Here is a 15,761-nt window from a genome sequence, read left to right as displayed (position 1 = left end):
CCTCTTATTCCTTCATTTGCTTAATTAAGGAGCACACAAGCATCTGTTAGCCTGCAGCTTGCCTTTGTGGTGAGAGGCAAGTCTGTTATATTCACTCACAAATTAAGCGATGCACAATCAAGGGAGAGCTTTAATCTTAAAGCTGCAATTTTGGAGATGTCATAATTTGCGTGTTGTACTTTGGTTTCTACATTGTTTTGTGACATTTGCCTATTAGTTTGAATTTTGAAGCATATTTCTGTAAAAAAAAAGAAGCTAATTTTCCAACCCATCGTCAGTTTGGTATCCTCAACTGAATTGGAACATCCATCCATCAGTGAGAAGTTACATCCTAAACAGGTCTCCAGTCCTCCACAATGCAAACACAGAAACACACAACTTGTGGTTGGACTCTAGAAGTAAATCCTAGTTCCTGGAGATAAGTACCGTAAAAGTGCAGAATCTCTTTTTCGAATGGCTCTCATACTCCAATCTCACCGGACGGTGATAACTCGTGACTAATCGTCTCAGACAAGTGAGATGGGTGCTTGTACCATTTTGTAAATATGTAACAAAACCTTTACTTGTGTTCTTTCCTGTAGATCGGCTCGAGATGGAAAGATGTGGTCAGTAAATGTATTAAGGGTCACTTCCAGCCTCTTCTCCTTTTTTACTCCAACCCTGAACCGAGTGCCATCACCACAGATGATGCCTCAAGACAAAATAGCAGCCCGTCCCACTCAAAGACGCCCCTCAATGGAGAAAGTAAAGGTATGAGTTTTGGTTGTAGATATGGGCACATTCATTATTCTGAATGCTTGCTGTGGGGCAAGACCTGTAATCGAAACACTTTTGGCCTTTCATTGCTTTAATCACATCACAAGCATCCAATCTGTTTTCAATGCACTATATATACGTATGTGTGTGTGTGTGTGTGGGGGGGGAGACTATTTCATCAGTCATCTCTTATTCTCAAAGCATTCTGTATGAAATTGCCATTTGAATGTATACAGTGAAGTGTTTGTTTTAGTGAGATCAAGTGTGACTTATTTATTTTATTATCTTTTGGTTCATTTGATCCTGGGGTTTTATCGTCTGACAAATACCAAACATTATTTTATGGAAATTTGACAACATTTCATTGCCAGGATAAAAAAAATATTTGTGATATAATGCATGACTTGTTTGCTTTCTCCTTCTGCGTACATTCAGTGAATCAAAATCAAAAAACATCTACAGGGGAAAAAGAGCACTTTATTTTTCTCATATGTATAAAACCTAATAATTTTATTGCTGTTGCTGTCAGGCACTAATAAAAAAAAATGTTGATAAGAACAGCTGAATTTCTCTGCTCCTGGGATTATATATCCCTGGATTTGTGTGGTTGGGGAGGTTTTTATCCCTTTTAAAGATCCTCCTCCAGCTCTGCATGCTGGCCGTGCCCCAGGTCCAAGCTGCAGCAGCCGCTCACTGCCCATCAGAGCTGACAGGGTTTCCGACTAAACTGGATGATACTCAAAAAAATGAACATTGTGCGGATTTTGCCATTTTAATTTTCATTCATTTTTTCGATTACAGTCTGTTTATTTACTTGTATATATTGGGTTTTTTTCTGTGACTCAAGCCAAATGTAAGTTTGTGATAGCGGAGGACAATCCTGCAATACCTAAGCTTGAGAGACTTCCTGCTTCACTTTTCTCTGTAGGCCTTGAGTCTCCAGTTTCAGCCCCGAAGAAGCTGGAACTCACCAGAGAAAATCTGAATGCTCTGCTGGGACAAGACCAACACAAGAAGAGCTCTTCGACCTTGAGCCGGGGCAGTGCTCAGACCAGTGGAGGACGGGGACCAGGTGAGGGAAAAACTATGTACATATCTCTGAGTGGACACAACAGGTGGAAGATGACCTTAAACAAGTTGTAAAGTTTCATATCTGTTTCCACTGAAATTGGAAGAAAAAAAACACCTATTATTCAGATTAGTTGTAGGAGTTTCAATGTATGTGGTTATTGATTTCTTTTTGCCGTGTACAAAAAAAGCTGTGCATGATTCGCATACTTTAACCTTGAAAGATGCTTAATTTATAAATATTTTGGTCCTCGGAGGCTGGTGACGAGCACAGATCTGGCATAACAACAAGAGAAAGATGGATAATTAAATGTCTCGGGCTGTAAAACTAAATCTGTTACTAGTACAGAAGGGATTAGGGACCCTCATTGCGGAGTCGGGTCACAAAGAGCTGCCAAACACTTAAGCAGAGAGGAGAATAAGACTAGAGATGCAGTGCTGTGGAGATGGGTGAATACTTCAACATGTATCGTCTGGTGATGATAAAGCTGTGAGCATCCTTGAATGAGGTTTTCTTAACCTCTCACATGTGTAACAAGAAGGCTGCAATAGAGTGAAAAGTCAGCAGTTGTTCACAGCAAAGCCAAATCTGTGTGATTAAGTACTGGTTTATCATATCGTGAGGTGTCACATCAACTAAGTGCTTGCACAAGACAATACCGTCTCCGTAATGCCTTCTTTCTACCCTGCTGCCTTCCTCTCATATAGTACAATATCTGCCATATACATCAGCACAATGATGTGCTGCAAATTCCAGCCCCTGCTACATGCTCAGCAGCTGCTCAGTGCCTTGGGGTTGCAGGGGACAGAGTCAGAAATTGGTAACAAGGAAAAGGATGTAGTGATAATATATATATGTTACACTGGGTTAACATTTTAATGACGTCTGCAGTGGTGGAAATCCCCACCTGAATCAGCCAAGACTAAATATTTTTTTTAAAGGTCAGCATTAATGATATACTGCCAATCGAGTGCTTTAGGAGTTAGAGGATGTGTCAAATTCCTGAAGTCTTTTGTGCTTTTTTTTTTTTTAGTAAAAATTGGAACCAACGATCCCAGGAGTCGCCTCAGGGAAATTTCTCAGGAAGTTGCCCAGAGAGTTGGAGAAGTGCGGGGGATGCATCCAACCAGAAGAGAGCCTGATAGGAGCGGTCAACGGAGGCCAGAGTCACGCTACAGAGGTTGGTAGCAGAAGCATATTGTGTGGATCCATATCCATGGAAGGAGACGGCACAAACACATGGGAATTGTCAGGCATTATGATACAAAAGGCTATCCCTCCACTTCTCCCGGCTCTTATGTAACCCTCGGTTTGGGAGCAATGTGTCAGAAAGGGGATTAAGTCCTGACGTCTGTTCGAGCCTGCCTTGATCCCCCTCTCTCTTTATCATAGTCTGAGCCGTTGGTTCTTCTCTTTGTGGTCAATATTAACAAATACAGCACAAACTAAGCAGATCAAACCACATTGTGATGAATACTGGATGAGTTAATTGAACCTGGAATTAAAATCCCCAATTCAAAGTCTTTCATGTTGTAGCCCTCACAAATTCAGTGTGTTCTTTTTAATCAGTGCACAGATAGATTTGTTCCATTTCTTTCTTCTTCAGTGCATTACTTTCAATTAGATCCCAGTAAGGAGATTAGCGAGCATCAAATCCACTGTGTTAGTGGCAGTAATTTGTTTCAGTACACAGCTTTGATTATCAACATATGCAGCAAGATAAAAGGGGCCAGTGTTCAGATGAATGGCAAGGCTAGATGGATACTACAGTAAGTAATGTAAATCAGAAGCAAAGCTTAAGCAACTCTGCTGCTTATGTCAAATTGTGAGATAAGCCTGCGGTATCTCAAGATGATCCTCTGCAGTATTGATTTAGACACACCAATTTCAGAAATTGATCCACAGCCTGTACTGTTGACAAGATTAAGCTGGTATCAGAAAGTCTTCCAACTACACCGGCATCGTATATATATATGAGCAAAAACATAGACAACCATATTTGAGGTGATTTAGCTGTTGCACACAGTCAGCAAAATCCACAGCAACAGGGACTCCATCTCTTGCGGCCTCATTTCCAGGAGTTGACAGTTATATGTGGTATTAAATTCACTTTTTGTACTCTCAAATGCTCCGTTACAGCGGATCACATCTTCCCAGCAATTTTGATTGTGATTTCCATAACATGCATGCAGCATCTGAATGAGGATGGATAATATTTACAATTTAAATTGAGTGAGAGTTGCAAGATACATTTATTGTTTTTATGCAGGAAACACTGAGTGTTTCTCCTTTCTTTAAAGCAAAAGAAAAACAAATTTTTATCCAAATAAATTTTGTGGAATTATCAAGATATAACAACAACTGTAAAACTATTCATTTTATATTTGGACACCATCTTATACCTGCGTCTCTTGACCATTCAACAAACACGTGTATTTATTCAAACAAAGAAGAAGAAACATGCCACTGATATTTTGTCTGTTGTGTGTGTATGGATGTTTGTACCTGAGCTGACTTTCCTTTGTGCACACGCCACGGAAGGAAATTAACTCCCGGTGACTGTAATTTACACCTTACTGTCATCTAAAGACAGAAATATCTGTAACTCTGTTGTTGTCATCCCTCCCCTCTCTGTCTACCTGCTGTGCTCTTCATCACAGTTTTCTCTTGGTATGGGTATGAAATTGAAAGTCCATTTTTGGACATAGAGACAGAAATTAACAAATATGTTCCATTGTTCCAATATCATTCCTTTTTTACTGGATACTTGGCACATGTTAAAATTAAAAACAATTAACATGTCTTTTCTGTCAAACTTAAGATAATTTGTCTGAATACAGTTTATTTTCTGATTGCTTTTGTTCTCATGAAACTGCTTTTCTCCAGAACCAGGTCATGACAGGACCTACTCCCGCTCCGTTTCCCCTCCAGAGAATGGCTTCAAACAGCACTTCGAGAGTCGACTGTACAGCAGCCAGGGAAAAGGTCCCACTCGAACCGAGCGCACGCCACAACTCGGCGGCCGGTCCTTCCACGAGCCTCCCTCCCGCTCTCAATCACGGGTCCAAGTTCTGCCCAGTGTGCCCAACAGCCGAAGGCTAGAGCAGCAGTCCAATGGATATGACACTGACAGCAGCCAGGACTCTCGAGACCGCTCTGGAAACGGAACCAACACCAACAGCAGGAGCAGGCCCAGTCGCCCATGGAAGCCCATGCGGGAGGCACTCAATGTGGACAGCGTTTTAAGTGCAGTCGGTGGCGAAAATTCAATAAATGAAGAGCGAAAGCAGCACAGCCCTCGAAGAAGACCGAGCAGTCAGTCACCCTCACGTGACCACGAACGGGGCCGAGACCGGGAGTTCACCTGGGGAGGCCGGGAAGAGCGCAAACCCAAGAGCCTGATGACCATCTACGAGGACGAGCAGAGGAATGAAACTGGTGGCAGCCGAAGCTCGCTGGACTCGGACAGCCGAGGAGGCTACAGTGACAAGGACCGATCAAAGGGCTCGGCCACTCTGAAAGTGCACAACGACAACTGGAAGATCCAAAGGACTGAGTCTGGATACGAAAGCAGCGACAGGCTCAGCAACGGCTCAGCAAATCTCGACTCGCCTGTTGTGGAGAACCTTTCGTCCAAAGATCTCCGTCCTATACCCGAGCTGCTTCTGATCAGGTAAAGTAGTCTGTCGGATGGAAGCTGAAGCGAGTGCACCACAGCTCAGTGCTCCAAAGTATGATGCAGAACAGGCTGACACAGTTTTTGCTGTGTGATGCCAGTGTCAGAATGCTGCCTTGTCATCCCCTGTGCCCGGCTCATTTAAGTCTCAAAAGTGCTGCCATTTCTAAATAATTAAGCATTACAAACAAACTGTTCTAAGAATAGCCAGACCCATTTTAACATAAATGCACACAAGGCAGATAGGCAAACCTTATTATGCTGGGCTGTCATTTGTTGGCTTTGTAGTGCAGGTGTTGTTGGGAGATAATGATCCCAACTAGCTGACAACTCCTGTAGTCGGGGAGAGAGAGAGAGCGAACAGAAAGCTGACTTTGTGAACTGCTCGTGCATTATTCAAGCCTTGTCTGCTGACACCATAATAGTAACGTACCGCCTCAATTATTGGTCCAGATGTTCTTTGACCAGGCTTAAGGGCCTGACTTTAGTGGACTATAAGAGTTATATTCTATATTTGTATATAGTTTTTGCAACTTGTTTTAGTAGACAAGTTATAAGCACCATTTCATTTGTGCAAGGAAATGTTTGTACATGGCTATCATTGCAATAATGCTTGGATTTTTCATATTACACTACTGTTCAGTTTCATGATACACAATCAGGCAGCGGTCAGAAAGGTTAGTTTCCTATTTTTGCTCAAAGCGGATTAGAGTTCCTTTCAATTTGTGACAAAGTATCTTTTTATTATCTCGCGGCGACCCTCACTGCAGATCTAATTTAATCTGTTCTGTATTTTAGGGATCCTTTCCCGAGAAGAAGTGATGATTTAATACCCGACATGTTTCCCTCTACGTTTCCTGCTGGTAAGTAACTGGGCCGTCGGGGAGGTTCATGGGGGGGGGGGGGGGGGGGGGGGGGAGTCACACGTTTCAAAACATGCAAGTCCATGTCGCAAATAGATTAAAACTTAAATACAGTTAATTAAAGTTTTTTTTAGTGATGAGCAATGCTTTATCAGTGACAACTTTGACTTCATACTGACTTCAAAAAGGCAGAACTGTGACAGAACGTGTACTAAAAAGAAAAGTGGGAACTGAACTCAGATCTGTAGAAGATTTATTGCAATTTTGTATTGTAATTACAGTGTGGTTAAAGTTACTACTAATGTATGGACTGTAGCGTTTCAAAGACTAAGAATAGAGACCATATGCGGTCCCTTTTATACGCTACCGATTTCTACTGTTCCACAATATAATGTATTTTCTGCTGAAATGCAGAATACTTAATGTATGACTTTCTAAATGTAGTGAGTGTAGGGTGAAAAATAGACCCCATTTGTGTCGTGCAAATGCTGTATATTTATATTTCAATTTTTTATCTAAATGCATCAATCAGATGCACTGACAGGAAGGAGATATGCCTTTATTTACTGACAGGTATTTATTAACTGTGGTTAGCTTCTGAAGTTACCAAATATAGTTTGTCCCTGGTAGGAACACTTGATTTATCTGCCATTATTTCCATACGTGCAAAAGAAATGTACACTTTCCGTGTTACATAGCGGAAATTGATGGAAACGTCTGTGTCCCACAAAGGCACGGCCCTGACATTTAAGAAATTTCCTCTTCCCAATAGACTTCCGTGTGTTGCAAGGACCTGAAACATTAAGATAGTACTCAGCAATTTCCTTGATTTATTGTTCCATCACTGCTGTTAAGGTCGCAGACTGATTGAAGGGAGACTGTATGGAAATAAGTGTGCTCGTGTTCCATACCGACTGGCCGTGACCCTTTTTTCCTTTCTTTTTTTTCCTGACTGAAGTTTATGTAATGCTGCACACTGTGAAATATATACATGGGCCCAGAGGAGGAATCACACATGCAAACAACATGTTTTGGCGTTGCTCTGCTTTGGGTTTTTTTAATATTCTATTCATTATCTTTTTCTTTCTTTTTTTTTTTTTCAAATAGTGAACAAATAAATAAAAAAATTGTGGAAACAACCTCAAGAACCACATAAATGCAATGAATAATGGATTATTTCAGTGGGACGTTCAGTAATGCTCAGATCTATGGCACTGCAAGATCAGTTTGGACACAAGTGCTGTTATAAAACTACATGTCATGTTGTGAATTTGCCATAAGTTTTTATTCATCTTTTAGATGGAATGGATGGCGACAAGATGGCATGAATAGTTCTCTGGTGTGGTTTTTCGCCTTTTACTTTTTATATCGAGCACATGCTTGCTCCCGAGCATCAGCACAGAATAAAGAGGGAAGTATATTTTAAATGAACACATATCTTGCTAATTTCCTCAATAATACACGCAGAGTTAATCCCAAATTAGAAGGGAAGGGGAGGGAGATGAGTGAGTTTGTAGTGGCCACCCAGCTGTGCTCAGCCATGTGGAAAACACCATGACCGGACCTGTCAGGAGGTGGTATTCAAACATGACTCAAATAAAATGCCATTTTTATCACACTGCAGTTATTTCACAGTCCCGGGGAAACAGCAGCTGCAGCTTTATTTCCCTATAAGTTTTATTTAAAGTCAAATATGACTTGAAACACAAGTGTGGCGAGTCGGGTAAAAAGAGGCGTTGCCGGGCTTGTGATTTCTTTTCACATGAGTCACTTGGCACATGTTGAGTGATTCATTTGAAAAAAATCCCTGGACAAGAGACAGCCTCTTTTGTGACATCGGGGTTATTATTTTTCCTGCTGCAATTTCTCTTTAGACTTTATTACCTACATTTTTTAAAGGATGCATATTGCTCATCATAATACGACAAATTATACATTTCATATCACTTGTACAGGCATCTTTTGTGCAAATAATACACATTTAGCATGAAGAGAGAAATGCTCTCCATTCATTCACTCGAGTTGTTTGCCCCCTAGTGTCGTTTCAGAGTTACGACTGTCTGCAGATAATACAATTACTCTGATTCGTTCACTTGTGCCCCCTTAGATTTGTGGAATTGTAACATTTATGGCTAGTTTCTTTTCAAAAATTACGTTTGTGGATTATCATAATTCTCCTTTACTCTTTTTAAGTCATTGAACAATCCTATGGATCTTTCAAATTGCTGAATGGACTAGTTACAAATCTCAAACTTCAGGTTTGTTCTCCAGCAGCTATTTTCATATCAGCATGGGATACTTACTCCCTGCTGCCTGCAAATTGTATTGACAAGCTGCACTAAATGTGTGCAGACTCAATTTGGCCTGAGTTCAGTGGTGGCAGTCTGGCATGAGCTGCAGCTTCGGTGAAGCCGGAGCAGCTTCCAGTAGTCCATTAAAGTCTCAAATCCTTTCTGAAAGCACACTCAGGTGGGAGGGCAGTTTGTGAGGAGCACAGTGGATGTTTTCACCACAGATGGTCATCGTTGTGTTAATTTGTAGCATGAGGGAGAGGAGACAGGCAATGATTCAGTCTACTATCAAACCGTTCCCCCCCACTTTTTCTTGATTGGTTCCTGTAGTTCCTGCAGACCTCGTCGGCAGTCCTGTGACACTCGCTCTATAACCGGTTCTGGCTGCTTGTACGTGACGGTATCATTTTCATTGTTCAGGCTTCATAAACAAAACAGTTGAGTCGGCAAATTTCACCTTGATGGAATCGATTTGTTTTCCATTGTGTTTATTTGCATACTTGATCTGCAGTGTATGGGCATCCATGATAATTGCCAGTGGTGGTGCTTCTGTGCTTTGCTGGCCTATCGATGGCAGTAAACTGGCCAGTGTATACTGCAATAATAAGTGTTAATACCATGGAATAAACAAAAGTTTATACTGTCAGCCTTGATGGCTTATTCATAAAGTGACTTCTGAATAATTTTTTAAAAACCTTCTGGACTTTGAGTGCCGAGGACACCCTTTTCCATAGGTTTCATTCTTCCTCCTCTCACACACTAGTTCAGGTCCTCATGACATCCTGAGCTGCAAATATGCACACACTTATTATTGATGTTGAAGAATTTTAAGTACCCCAGACGGCATAGCACAGAGAAACACTCATCTCAACTTGACAGCCTTAAAACTGAAATTTTATTTTGTGTCACATCAACAGAACTTCAAAGGGCTGCGGAGGAAAGTTTGCATGTACAATTTCTCAAAACCTAGTTAGTGTTCTGGGTGGAGGCACATTTTCTATTTCCTGTGGGAGTGTCAAACTTTGGCAGTTGGAATAATTGAAATGATGTCGAATGACTTCTCTGTTTTCCTCAGATAAATGTCCTCAATAACTTTTGAATGGAGATCCCAGTCCTGATTTCTGAATGACCTTCCAAACACATAAAGCTTTTAAAAACAACTCTGAGAAAAGGTGTAGAATTTTTGGAGAAAATCTTTAAGAAAAACAGTTCTCCAGTGTGGCCACTTGACCTTGTGTTATGTAACAATGGGTTCTGGTATGAATGGATAGTTTCATCATTAATATATTCCAAATTAATCTCTATTGACATGACTGCAAGTCCTTTTCTCCACTGTGAAGAAATTTCTATTGAAGTTAGCAGGCTAACTAATCAGCACCATCTCGTCCAGACTCGGAGTGACCTGGTCGACTGTTCGGTTTCTCCTTAATATAACAGGAGAGATTCAAACACCAGACAAAGTGGAAAACCCAACGCAGGCAGGGATACAGCGTAAAACCTTTGAGTGGGAGCCACAGCTGCTCTCCTTCACTACCCAACACACAAAAGTGGAATTTCTTAAATCTTACGTACTTTTCCTTTTATATAGGGGTAGTAAAACTCCGCGTGCCACTGATTATTCACATGATTGTCAATTAACAAGCTCACTTATAAAACTGTTTAATTTTCTTTAATTTAGTTTAACAACTTGACTTTATGCTTTCCAGTTAACGTGGGAATGCCGGGAGATTTTTATTGTACTTGGTGTGGTTTAGATTGCGTTGAATGCCGTCTTAATCCACACAATTGCCTTACATGGAGGGTTCCCAGCCAAGTGCAGTAGGCCATGTAAACGCAGCAGGACTCTTGGAGTTACATCTGTTTTTTGCTGGTGTCTGCAGCTTTCGCAGTAATACCAAAATTCCCCTGAAGAGAGTGTTCAATGGAAATCAGCCAGATCGTAAACCTCAGCCGCTGATTTACCTGAAATTGTCGATGGGGTTTAAGTCATTACCGGATGCATGTAGTCCGAAATAACTTGATTTTAACATTACAAGACAGGTCTTGCTCAACTGTTCCCCAACTCCGTTCTCCTCCAAGCTTTTCTTTTGGCAACAGTGCACGTCTTCATAAAGATGGGGGTTTACTGAAGAGGAGACATTGTAAACTGCATCTCTCTTTTTTTGTGTGTTTTTTTTGACTGATATTGTTACAGTTGCTTGCCAACATTGCAGATCAGCGGCATCAAATTGTGAATTGCCACATGGACTTAGCGGCTTAAAAACGCAATCGTGTTGTGGAGGGGATCTAAAGTCTGGAGTCTGACCCGAGCGTAATTGCATGCCAGCACAAAGGATTTGGCCACTAATGCTTTGAGAGAGCGTGGGGGGGGGGGGCTATGCTGACACATCACAGATGGTCCTCACTCTCCTTCTTGTCCTGTTAGTCAGCTGTTGTCTGTCCCAGGCTTTGTAAATCACACCCACCCTGCCATGTTGGCAAAGGTCTGAGCCAGCGCCCACCCCTGGACCTGTCTCTAAATGAGTTTGTGCTGATCTGGCAGAAAAATCTGCCATAGCCTCGGAGTATCAGCTACTTTATTCAGTCGTCAAAACATGACCTGCCTTAACAAGTTTATTAAATATGACTGTTTCCCCCCTTTGGAATCAATTTTCGAAACTAAGCTTCTACACCAGCGAGAGTTCACCTCGGGTCCTTTTTGTTTCATTAGCTGAGCACTAACAGGGCCTGGATATGAACTCGAATTCCCTTTTGAGGGGCCACGTTCTTTGGCTGGATCAGACAGCCAGAGTGGGACACAGGGGGCCTGAGGGCACTCTGCCAGACGAGCTGCTTTGATACTTCCTCTCCCCAGTGCCAGGCAGAGGGCCTCATCGTGACCCCTGTTAGATAACATGTCTTTGCTGGAGAGACAAACTGGAAAAAAAACATTGGGGCCATGTTCAAATAATAAACCCATGACAGATGTTACCTGGCTTTCTTTTTGACCGTCTGGTAGCGATGACCGCGCATTCGCAAATCTGTGTCTTTCCATTCAAAGTGCTAATAAGAATTCCCTTTTGTCTAGATGAACATGGAAGAAAATCTCCTGATCTGCCAGACTCCAACATCCTGTCTGGTCAGCCTATGCAAAGGTAGCAAATGATCAGAGCTCAGGAGACGTTTCAGTCAGTTTGTCACGAGCATTGGTAAATTCCTAATGTGTTTATTTGTGCCCTGTGACAGAAGACGAGCCTTTCGATACACTCCTGGGATCTTGGAAAAGATCAAAGGTCTGGACAGTGAACAAGAGGATGATGTGGATGGCAGCCCGGTGAGCCCTGTGCCTCCTTACTATGCGAAGACCAGCAGCTCTGAGTGGAACAGCTCAGACGACCTCGCCGGACCCTTCTCAGAACAAGAAGACGCCACCAGCGGCCACAGAGAACCCTTCTCGCACAATCACCCCCCACCTTTACCCCCAAAGACTTTTGGCGGCAGCCATGCCGACCCAGCCGTGCCACCAGAGGTGCCAGCACGGTCCAGCCCCCGCAATGAACCCAGAAACGGCCTGTCGCTGTTCTCCCACAACACCCTCCGGCGGTGGATCGAGACGCCTGCCGAGCACAGACTGTCATCCGACGCCAGCTCAAAGTCGGGGTCGTCGGACCAGGACAGGAATGACCTCTCGGCCAGCGAAAGTGATGACAGGCTACCCAGCCCCAAGCTCGGGCACGACGACGGTACCGACTCCTCCTCCCTGACCGACGTGGTCCTTCCCACCACTTACTTTTCTGTGGACAATTGTATGACAGACACTTACCGGGCCAAATACCATAAGAGGCCTGCTTTGTACATGAGAGCTGAGGAGCACACGTCATCGGGGGAGAGCGATGTCGAAGGGAGGGGGCTCCCTTTACCAGATGTTCAAGCCCAGGAGCCATCGAGAAGCAGAGTAGAATCAGGTATCCCAAATGACCCTCCACTGTAACTAAACGCATATTCATTCAGTATCATCTTGTCAGTTGATGTCTATCTTTTTATTGCAGGCTATTCTACGACCAAGACGACTGCAAAGTGGAATCCAGTTACTCCAAAAGGACTTGATGAGCATGGTTTCCTATGATTAAAGCATGGCTGGATTCTCAGTGGTCACGCGACTGGATGCCATAAGAAGTGACTCTTCCTGACTGGGATGTGGAGTCTCTCATGTACTTGTCATAACAGAAAGACTGGACATGAAACTGGATGCCAAAGAGATTGTAAAACACAAGGCAGGTGTCTTTAATGAGCTATCTGGCTAACAAATGGCTTTGAATAGTAACTTTGCACAGTAAGGATTGCCAGGAAGGTACAAAAAAAGTTTATATTTTTGCTGAATTGTTGGAGTTCAAAAGGGTAAGATTAGTAAAGAATGTGTCACATAAAGCCACTTTAGCACACAAGAGATTAAGAGATTTACGTCACTCATGAAAAAAGGATGCTCTTTTCTTCTGGTTCTCGCACATCTCATGGATCGTTTTTATTTGTTTTGAGTGCTATGAGGTGTCTGTCCCAGTTCTGTCTGTTTCTTCGGGGGGGGGAAATGCGCCTGCATTTCTGTGGGTTGGTTTGTGAAGTATGCAAGAAGTTCCCCCTAAAGTCAGATCCTGCATTATTATTATAGATTCCAGAGAGAACTTTGACATTTTGGGCACACTCTTGGCACGACTTAAAAATGGATCCCAGGGATCCGTGGGAATATAAATCTCCAGGACGCCCATTTCTTTCTTTCTTTCGGCTCATGAGACATCTCTGCAAAATAGCTGAACGAAGAGGGAAAGCTACTAAATATAGATTCTTTGTTTGTACACAGGCTTTAATGACCTCTGCATAGAACCAATGTCATATTGAGGCTTTCCTTTGCCACTGTCAAATTTTTTCCCAAGCCAAAATATCTCCAACCAGCAGTGGGGATGTTGGTGGATTTTGAGGTGAATATGCAAAACTGGCTGCTGAATCGGAAGGAAAAGTGTGCCGCACATCTTTATCTCCTCATGCACACTGCACATATCCCATCTTTTGTGTACTTATTGTTTTGTATGTCTTTACACTGTGTTTCTTTAGTTTCACACTCCTTACAGCGCTTTTGTTTTTGTCTTTGGAAAGATCGATACATTTGACTTATTTCTTGAAATAAGCTCCTGGTTAAATGCTCAGTCTGCTCCAGTAGGATCTGCACATGTCACAAGCTTTTTGTTTGTTTGTTTTTTTGACCAGGTTATTAATATGTTGTATACTATATTTGGTTGACATGTTTTGTATATGCAACAGACAAATGCACAGTGCCTTTTGTATTTTTCTATGTGAAGGCAAGATTAAAGTGGACCTGTGATTGATTTTTGAATACATTTTGTAACATTTTAATTTTATTTTTATTGATTAACAATGGTTAAATAAACAATTTTAATTACTCTCAATTGCAAGCTGTGTTTCTTGTGGTGAAAAGCGAAAGATCTGGAGTATAGCAGAGCTGATTTTGATCCACTGCTGTTTTTCAATCGATTCTTTTTTCAAAACATGCAGGACTTTTGTGAAGCTATTGCTGGAAAATGTGGTGTTTTGCCGCCCTCTGCTGTCGTGAATCTTAGATGCACCTTAAATATGAAACACAAGCTCTTTAATATTCACTTAAAAAGGCAGAATATGTGCTCAAATGTGATTTTATTGACCGGTAGGAGTTGAAACAGTTTTGATTATTCCAAATGGTGTCAAACAATCCACACAGACTGCTCTGACTCCTTGGTTTCCACTCAAGTATCAATATCTGTCATTCATTAACAGCTATTGTGTCCTAATTGTTTATATCCATTAGATATTCTAATAAACATTAGCTTGTTGCATTTATTTAGTTGTTTTGTCTGATAAAGGTGGGAAACCTTTAACTTTAATCACAACACAACTGATTCCCAACTTCTCATTGATGTATTGTGAACCTATCCACAGAAATCCAGTAACCCCAAACAGGGTTTTGATACATGAACATACATTTTTGATCCTGAAGAGGGAAGTAGAGGACCTAGCAAACCAAAATACTCTTGAGTTTGACAACCCAACACTGTGAACTATGATTTTTTTTACTCTATGACACGGTCAAGCTTTTTCTTGCTTCTGTGTCCATATTTGCAGATCTATTTTGAATATATTTCACTATTGTCCTTTTTATTGTGAAAATGCACTTTGGTGCAGGAATCAACATGCCACTGATTATGCCAGGATTAACTGACCTCTCATCATGCAGTGACTTTCCTTCCATGGTAAAACAAAACACTGCTTTAAGTAGCAACATCTCAACACAGAAAACAGCAGCATGAATTAGCTGATTTTTCACCCAAACACTTTAGCGCCAGGTAAGGGTATTTGTTTTGTCAGTAAATAAATTGATAAATACAATGAGGAAAATGATTATGGTCTTTCTATCCAATGACCGGCAGCAGAGAAGCTTTCCGCCTGTGTTCACTGGAGGACAGAAAGAGAAAATGCATTCAGAGGATCCTGACAATGTTCTGCCATTCAGCTCTCTGCTCTGCCTTGCATGGCATGTCTATCACACTTTTTGGTATGCTTAAATTTTCCGCTGTCTTCTGGTGTGTGTGTGTGTGTGTGTGTGTGTGTGTGTGTGTGTGTGTGTGTGTGTGTGTGTGTGTGTGTGTGTGTGTGTGTGTGTGTGTGTGTGTGTGTGTGTGTGTGTGTGTGTGTGTGTGTGTGTGTGTGTGTGCCTTCCCCAGCATCCGTCAGAGTGGGACCGGGGCTGTCAGCGCCGGCTCCTCCTCTGCAGCTGCCGCACTTCATTAGGGGCCATCAGCAGAGCTCAGTGCTCCACTGTCAGAGTCAGACTTCTGTTTTCTCATTTCTGCTCCCTGTGCACCCTCTGCCTCTGCCCTCCTCCTCCTGCAAACTGTCCCTCAAGCTCACTCATGTTCTCCATCCTCATCCTGATTTCTCACTCTGTCAATTTACCTCAGTTCTTTTCCTCCTTGCTAAATTTCCCACCCATTGCCCTCACGCTGCATCGTCTTCCCGCTGTTTATTCCCTTTTCTTTTATCAGTCTTCATGTTGTTGTTTTTTGCCCCCCTCGAGGCAGTTT

The 15,761-nt window shown here is 42.2% G+C and overlaps 1 protein-coding gene across 2 annotated transcripts in view; it reads left to right on the top strand.

The window, feature by feature from the left end:
- The window catches only part of usp53a (ubiquitin specific peptidase 53a), a 32,030-nt gene extending 17,955 nt beyond the window's left edge, over positions 1 to 14,075 (top strand). Inside the window, exons 10-17 of one of the 2 annotated variants that reach the window (XM_080519433.1) lie at positions 582 to 750; positions 1,685 to 1,828; positions 2,859 to 3,005; positions 4,712 to 5,498; positions 6,300 to 6,364; positions 11,723 to 11,789; positions 11,884 to 12,599; positions 12,684 to 14,075. In XM_080519433.1, coding sequence (XP_080375559.1) covers positions 582 to 750; positions 1,685 to 1,828; positions 2,859 to 3,005; positions 4,712 to 5,498; positions 6,300 to 6,364; positions 11,723 to 11,789; positions 11,884 to 12,599; positions 12,684 to 12,760 — 2,172 coding nt within the window. In that variant the 3' untranslated portion in view covers positions 12,761 to 14,075. Of the gene's footprint in view, positions 1 to 581; positions 751 to 1,684; positions 1,829 to 2,858; positions 3,006 to 4,711; positions 5,499 to 6,299; positions 6,365 to 11,722; positions 11,790 to 11,880; positions 12,600 to 12,683 lie in introns of both variants that reach the window. The other variant, XM_080519432.1, reaches the window with a different exon arrangement.
- The last annotated feature ends 1,686 nt before the right edge of the window (positions 14,076 to 15,761 follow it).

The sequence above is a fragment of the Blennius ocellaris genome (assembly GCF_963422515.1).
Source record: "Blennius ocellaris genome assembly, chromosome: 23".
Taxonomy (NCBI): domain Eukaryota; kingdom Metazoa; phylum Chordata; class Actinopteri; order Blenniiformes; family Blenniidae; genus Blennius; species Blennius ocellaris.
This window is presented reverse-complemented; position numbering and strand designations above follow the sequence as displayed.